Raw genomic sequence first — 8,307 nt, 5'->3', positions numbered from 1 at the left:
CATTTTAAAGGAATAGTTCACCCAAAAATGAAAATTAGCTGAAAATTTACTTACCCTCAGGCCATCCGAGATGTAGATGAGTTTGTTTCTTCATGGGAACAGATTTGGAGAAATTTAGCTTTATATCACTTGCTCACCGATGGATGCTCTGCAGTGAATGGGTGCCGTCAGAATGAGAGTCCAAACAGCTGATAAAAACATCACAATGATCCAGTCCATCAGTTAATTTCTTGTGAAGTGAAAAGCTGCATGTTTGTAAGAAACAAATCCAGCTCTTTGGACTCTCATTCTGACGGCACCCATTCACTGCTGAGGATCCATTGGAGAGCAAGTGATGTGATGCTAAATTTCTCCAAATCTGATGAAGAAACAAACTCATCTACATCTTCGATGGCCTGAGGGTGAGGAAATTGAGCAAATTTTCATTTTTGAGTGGACTATTCTTTTAAATATGTCATCAACTCTAACTAAAGTCTATTTGCATTATGTATTACAAATGCATTCTGTATTATTATTAATGCATTCTAATAATGCATCATTTTATAGTGGAATCGTAAGAAGCTGAGATCGTGTGAAGATGTTTTTTAGGCTCCATTACTTTTTCATCTCATCTGTGTTTCTGAAACATGGTTTCAGGGTTCAGTACAACCTCGATATTGCCGATAGGCTCGCTGATGAGCACATACTTATCGGACTTTATGTGAATCTCCTCCGAAAGGACCGTTCATGGTCAGTGTGAGCTGTCGGTCTGCTGAGGTTGCTGTGGCAGTTTTCTTCCTAATCTGTTTTTAGAGCTCCAAGGTCACCATGTCTGTCTGGTAATACCCAGAATTCAATGTAACATTGTTAATGTCAAACTATCATTTGAGGAAACAGTGCAGGTTTTTTCCACAGTTTAAATGTACAGTATGTAATATAATTTCTGCATTTTAGAAAGGACACCAGATGTGGGATGGTGACTATTCTGGACACAGCGCTGTCTTGTATTTGCAGCTTGCTAACTGGCCAGGCTAGGCTTTTGTTGTGTTTAAGCAGTGTATTTGCTCTGTGTTAAACATATTACATTTCACTGCCATAGAGCGCAACAGTCCAGAAGTAAAAATGCCCTTCAGTTTCCCCATAGAGAGACTGACTTTTAGCGCTAATGTATGAACCTTTCAGTACAGAACTACAAAGAGCTCTGAGGTTGTATAGTGATAAAATATGCTTCTATAGAATGTGATTTCAAAATCATATTTAATTGCTGAACTCTCAGTGAAGAACTACACTATCCATAATTCACTAATCAGAGAAGTTGCTGTTATACAATATAAGTTTTATAAATGCATGAAAATATTGTTTTATGCTTCTTGACTTATAATCTATATATTTATATTTTACTGTCATTTCTATTTTAATTATGTCTTTCAAAATGTCATTCACTGTGAGTAGATTGTGGTGTTAGCAACTCCAGGTGTTAGTTATCCCAGTGATAAAATGCATGTTGTGAATGCAATGTCACTTCAGATAAATACATAAATATAATATTTGTGGGATGAGAAGTCCCTCATCACTGTATTTGTATGTACTTTTTTTCAGATTTTCATGTATTTTTGCTGCAATCACATGTTGTAATGCTATGATTCTCTTCAGAGCCTATTAGTTGGATTCATACATATTTAATTGGCTATGGAGAAAATGGATTAAAAAAAATACATCCATAACCAGAGAAAAAAAAGTGCCGTTCACTGTAGCGCTCTATTGCACCAGATGTATGTGCACAATAGTTCAAAATGAGAACTATTAATAGCATCCCTCGCTTGTTAAATAAATTCTGCCAACTTGAATCAATCCCAAACTCTAATTTGTCCTCCAATTCTACAAACATTTTATGGACTCTTTTGGAATATTATTTTGTTCCCATCCATTATTCAAATAGTGTGTAAACTTCTAATTTGATTAATATATGACAAATATATGAATTATTATTATATGTGGGTCTTTTGTGTAGAAGTGTGTGTCATATTTGGGGAGATTTGTGTCAGTTTGATGTGCAAGAACACAAAATACACAATCAATTATCAATTTTTGGCTTGGCAACTAGTCTTTAAACAAGGGCATGATTGTGATAGTGGATCTCAGAGTCACCAGTATCTCTGAATGAACTGGTTACCTATGGCTACATGTTTCATATGTTTTCCCATTAGACAGCACTCTTGTGTTTTCCAGCAAAGATGTCTAATATTGAGATTATTCTGGCCTTTGCTCCAAACCTTGCAGTACTTTTTTGGGAAACTGGGGCTCTGTGGTCTTCATGCTTTGCTTAGATCCTGAAATGTGTTTACGTGTGCTGGTTTCTGTTATTAGGATAGTACTGGTGAGTATGTTCACTAAAAGTATGTTCTTCAGTTTTCAGGAGAGCTGTAAAAACCAAGATGATGAGCATTTCCTCATTGCCCGTTACGCCTCCCGATTGGCTGCTGATGGAGCTGCAGCAGTAAGACAGCCAATCAGAGAAACTTTCCATTATTCACTGAATATTAATGCCATTATTTTTAGAAAAGTTGACTTTTTTCGTTTACATGAATAGATTGATGTAATGGGCAATTGGATTGTTTGGGAAACCCGTTTGGAAACAAACATTATGCAATCATGCAATTGTGCTTGTGATGCTGCTTTTGACACAGAAATGACACACTTTGACTTTAATTATTATGAATATATGCAAATAAATTCATGTAAACAACTCATTGACTTTATATACAACCTGATAACTCTTAACAGAAGACCAGAGTCCCGGCGGACATCTCTCTCTGTCTGGACTCCAATAAACAGCAGCGACAACTTATCGCTGAGCTTGAGAACAAGAACAAGTGAGTTTGAGTCTGGTTATTTTAGTATTGCACAGTGACATTGAATTAGCATTCTTAAAATGAATAAACTGTGTGTTTTCAGGGAGATTTTGCAAGAGATCCAACGCCTGCGACAACAACATGAAGAAGCTTCCCAGCCTCCGTTAGATAAAAGCCAACAAACCCCAACATTACTGGCTGAACTGAGACTGCTCAGGTAAACACCTGCACTCACACACACACACACACACACACACACACACACACACGCAGCGTACAGCCATGAATCAGACCTGAAACCTGATCGGATGTGGTGAACAACAGATGCTGATGGTTACGAGATAGACGGCATTGAAAGTGAGTGTAACCTGATCATGGCTCTTCTCATGAATGAGTGAAAGCACTTTAAAAGCAGTTTGCAACACTGAGACTCCTTCCTGTTTGTGGACATCACCAGTTCAGATTTGAATGGCGAACTGAGTCAAGCATGGATTTTTAAATAAGCTCTAGTCTTTCAATTCAGAAAGTTTACTGTGGTTTTACTCTAGTAATATTAACTGTTGTAACATGATATTTTGGTTCTAGATTCATACTAAATAATCTATTAGGGAAGTGCTTTGTGTGGCAGTTTTGGTTTCTAAATGTGTTTTTATTACTATATTCATAATAAACGCTATAGTTTGTTATATAAAAACCATAATTGCATTTATGGAAATTAGGTTTTACCTGTTATTGATAGTCTACTGCAAATACCACAGTTTAGAATATGATTCCATGGGAAGAACTATGGTCAATTTTCATTTTTATATCTTTACCCACAAGTTTTGGTTTCTAAATGTGTTGTTATTACTGCTTTCATAACGAACATGATAGATGGTTTTGTAAACACCATAATTACATTTATAGAAATTAGATTTTACCTGTAAATAAAACCTACTGCAAGTGCCATGTTAAAGAATATGATTCCCAGGGAAGAATATGGTAGATTTTCATTTTTATATTTATATATTTATTTTTTTCTTGTTTTATTATTATTTTTTTTTTATTCATTTTTATATATTTTATATTATGTAGTTTTTATATGTTATATATTTTTACGCACATGCTTTTAATGATTGATATTTCTTTAGTATAGACGTAGAAGTAGAAAGTAGACGTCTGATACAAACATATTGGGTGAATTCACTAAACATTTGCAACATTTTGTCGTGTGGGATTATGTATCTTAATCATAAACTGACTTATAACCAAGCATTACTACACCCTGCAAATTGTGTTCAGCACTGATTGTGTGGGTGTGTTTACACCATTACCTAATTTATATCATTTATTTATTAAATATGGTGGTAAATAGCACATGCAAATAGGGTCAAAAATCAGGCTGTTTATGGTTGCACAATTCATTTTTGTTTAATGTCAAAGTTATATTGATAACTGTGTGGCTTTCTTGGTCTGTTTGTGTCTCAGGCAGAGGAAGGAGGAGTTGGAGCAGAGGATGTCGTCCCTTCAGGAGAGCCGTCGAGAACTCATGGTCCAACTAGAGCAGCTCATGCTTCTGTTAAAGGTAGAAAAGATCACACACAAACACACAACAAATGATGATGACACGATTTTAAGAAGTTAAATTCAGAATGTAGACATGCAGAGTTTCATGTTAATGAGCTGAACTGCTCCATCTACAGGAAGAAGAGCTAAAAAGAGCTGTAAGTCTCAGAGCCTAGTAACAAAACTGCGTGTTAATATACTTCAGCTTACTCAGATTAACTGTATGCTGTGTGTTTGTTCTTCCTAATATTAAACTCAAGAAATGTTTTGTGTTGGTTTTGTCTTTGGCATCCAGGACTTACATTTGTTCATTTAGCATTGCACAAATCAAAGTAAATGCATGCTGTTATTCAGACAGACTACATTTGGGCATGTCGATTACATACTCTAATTCTTCTTTATAAGTTTTTGAACAAACTTCTAACACTGTAATAAATAATAATACATTTTGATGTGTAACTCATTGTTTGTGCTATAGACATAAATGACTGTCTAAAAAAAAAAGAAGCCTGAGACTTGGGAGTTTACTCTTTTGACCACCAATAACACCAATCAGATTTTAAGACAACCAAGTTTACTTATAGAACCTTACCTGCAAAAGGACATTATATATAGTGTTACAAACTGTTATTCATAATAAGTTGCTAATCATTATTTAATTTACAAAGATTTGACTTGATGTATTTTATCTAATGTTTTGTCACTCATTCAGACACTATGGGCACTTCATATTGTAGACTTTTTATGATTAAGCCAGTGTTATTTCAGTGTTAATTATACACGATTATATGTGTCCGTGGACCACAAAACCAGTCATAAGTGTCAATTTTGATATTTGTACAACATCTGAAAGCTGAATAAATAAGCTTTCCATTGATGTATGGTTTGTTAGGATAGGATAATATTTGGTCGAGATACGACTATTTGAAAATCTGGAATCTGAGGGTGCAAAAAAATCAAAATACTGAGAAAATCGCCTTTAAATTGTCCAAATGAAGTTCTTAGCAATGCACATTACTAATCAAAAATTTATTTTTAATATATATATGGTAGGAAATTTACTAAATATCTTCATGGAACATGGTCTTTACTTAATATCCTAATGATTTTTGGCATAAAAGAAAAATCGATAATTTTTACCCATATAATATATTTTTGGCTATTGCTACAAATATACCCCAGCGACTTAAGACTGGTTTTGTGCTCCAGGGTCACATATTATATTTTTAATTAGCTTTTTAAAAAAATATTTTTTCAGTTTTAATAATTTTGATATGTGCTTTTGTCATTTTTTTATATTTCTTTCTTTTCTTTTTTTTGGGGGGGTATTTTTAATACTTTTAGTAACAACCCAGGTTTAAGTATGTATAACATTACATTTATATAATATCCTGATAATCTCCTTTTGTTTCCTAGAACCAGGGCCCTGGCCCCTCCCCTCGCTCTTCCCCCAGCCACACAATCAACACATCCATCCAATCAGTGTCCGGCAATACCACACCCATCCCCATGCCCATCCAATCAACATCCGGCAATACCACACCCAGTCAGACACCTCAGGACTCGCTCATGGGCCTGGGAGGAGAGGTGCAGCAGGCCTTCGCTCAGGGTAACACACATGTTCCTCTTGTGTTTTCATACATTCACCTGGCCTGACAAAATAAAACAAGGTGATACTGCATTTTGACATTATAGGAATATCCTAGGTTGAATAAAACAGAGGATTTAATAGGACAAATGTGACTTATGTGAATTATACAGCAAAAAACATGTTTAATATTTGACCTGTGAAAGTGAGTAAAAATGCTTTTCCATGTAAAAACTGCGCTAAAGTTAAAGTATGAAATGCACTTATCTCTAAATCAAAACTGTACCTGGTGACTTTTAATATCTTTTTAAAATTACTGAATTATAAAGTAGCAGTTATTAAATATCAATATTTATGTAATTTAATATAATACAACTTTTTTAAAAATGATTGAAACATTAAAACATATGCTGACCAAGGCTGCAATTATTTGATCAAAAATACAGTAAAAACATTGATATTGTAAAATATGACTTTAATTTAAAATAACTCTTTTCTATTGTAATATATTTTAAAATGTAATTTATTCCTGTGATCAAAGTTGAATTTTCAGCATCATTACTCCAGTCTTCAGTGTCACATGATCCTTCAGAAATCATTCTAACATGCTGATTTGCTGCTCAAGAAACATTTATTATTATCAATGTTGAAAACACATTTAGTCTGTTGTCGGTGTTTCTTTGTCTGAATATGGCGCTTATCACATGTTGTGTGGTATCGGCGTTTGGTATCGGGGCATTTTAACGAGTACGAGTACGAGTACAGGAGACCAGTATCGGTGCATCCCTAGTTATTATTAAATAATATTAAATAATTTGATTTCTTTTTTAAAGGCTCCAGAAGGAACTTAAGAAATGATCTCCTGTTAGCTGCAGACTCCATAACCAACACAATGTCTTCATTGGTGAAAGAACTTAACTCGGGTAATATCGAATTTTATGCACTTATTTTATTATAATTATAGAATAAGTCATTATTCATTGATGTTCAGACTTTGTCTTCGATGATGTTTAGAGGCGAGGAGTGAAACAGACAGCATCTCTGACCTCACGTTCCCAACATCAGACGTTCTCCACGCCAGGAGCGCTTCAAGATCAGGGTAACACAAGCTGGACTAAATCATCTGCTGTTTTCACCTGCTGACTGGCGGATCACGTGTTGTCCAGATCTCCTGGGCACATGTTTACAGTGTTTCTGGTCTCATAGGGCAGCAGGTGCGCTGGAGTCTGGGGATTTCTATGGACATGATCTAGAAAAGCAGCTGAACAGAGAGCTGAAGATGGAGGAACGACTCAGACACATGCAGGAACAGGACAAGAACGTCCTGGTGAGACACTTAAACATACAATCAGAGGCCTACAAAGACCTTTTTATAGAGCATTTCAAAGCAAAAACAATAATGCAGCAGTAAGATCAGCTTCTGTCCAAATTAATACACGTACCAGAGCAGTTTGAATGTCAGAGAGTTTTGCATGTGATACGTTGGAATATGCAAATTATCAACCATGGCAAATGACTGAACCAACCATCATTAGTCATCGTTTTACTTATATTTTTATTTATAATCTTTGCATTATTATGCTCCTAAACAGTAACAAAATTAGACAGCATCTTAATTCAATGAGAATACTGAAATTTTTTTTTTTCGCTTTTTCCAAAAATATGAAGCAGCACAAGTGTTTTCAACACTGATAATAATCAGAAATGTTTCTTGAGCAGTAAATCAGCATATTAGGATGATTTCTGAAGGATCATGTGACACTGAAGACTGGAGTAATGATGCTGAAAATTCAGCTTTGCATCACAGGAATAAATTATATTCCAAAATATAATGTAATATAAAACAAATTATAATATTTCACACTATTACTGTTTTTACTGTATTTTTGATCAAATAAACGTAGCCTTGGTGAACATTTTTAATGCATAAAAAAAAAACTCAAACATTTGTTATTTGTCAGCATAAATTTTTCCTTAAATTAAATTAAATAATACATGCATGTAACAAGTGGTTTTTATTTAACCCTTTAACTGTCACCCCCATTTTTTAAAATAGGCATGCAGGTGCACTATCCAAACTTAAATTGTTGTAATTTATGAACACTTTGGAATACAGACATAAGGTTGGTCTCTTTTTAAAGAAGGAAATCAGCAAATTATCACAAAATATATATATAATAAATATATATAATATATATAATAAATATTTTACATATCAGGTTTTACTCTAAAATTGGTATAAAATTATAGCCTTATGTCTAAATAAGTTATGGTCCAAATTTGAAGTTGATATGAAAAAAATTGAGGTTCCTGTGAGATTTTATTTAGGGCGTCCACAAACAG

At 34.3% G+C, this 8,307-nt stretch overlaps 1 protein-coding gene across 1 annotated transcript in view; it reads left to right on the top strand.

Annotated features, from left to right (window-relative positions):
- LOC107718027 (dystrobrevin beta-like) overlaps positions 1 to 8,307 on the top strand; it is an 18,702-nt gene that overhangs the window by 8,557 nt on the left and 1,838 nt on the right. Inside the window, exons 11-20 of the mRNA XM_016524955.1 lie at positions 637 to 729; positions 2,389 to 2,476; positions 2,764 to 2,852; positions 2,935 to 3,048; positions 4,299 to 4,395; positions 4,514 to 4,534; positions 5,793 to 5,985; positions 6,798 to 6,887; positions 6,979 to 7,063; positions 7,171 to 7,291. Coding sequence (XP_016380441.1) covers positions 637 to 729; positions 2,389 to 2,476; positions 2,764 to 2,852; positions 2,935 to 3,048; positions 4,299 to 4,395; positions 4,514 to 4,534; positions 5,793 to 5,985; positions 6,798 to 6,887; positions 6,979 to 7,063; positions 7,171 to 7,291 — 991 coding nt within the window. The remainder of the gene's footprint in view (positions 1 to 636; positions 730 to 2,388; positions 2,477 to 2,763; positions 2,853 to 2,934; positions 3,049 to 4,298; positions 4,396 to 4,513; positions 4,535 to 5,792; positions 5,986 to 6,797; positions 6,888 to 6,978; positions 7,064 to 7,170; positions 7,292 to 8,307) is intronic.

The sequence above is a fragment of the Sinocyclocheilus rhinocerous genome, unplaced genomic scaffold (genome assembly GCF_001515625.1).
Source record: "Sinocyclocheilus rhinocerous isolate Xijiao unplaced genomic scaffold, SAMN03320098_v1.1 scaffold1694, whole genome shotgun sequence".
In the NCBI taxonomy this organism is placed as follows: domain Eukaryota; kingdom Metazoa; phylum Chordata; class Actinopteri; order Cypriniformes; family Cyprinidae; genus Sinocyclocheilus; species Sinocyclocheilus rhinocerous.
Note: the sequence above shows the minus strand (reverse complement) of the source record. Positions and strands in the feature narration are given on the sequence as shown.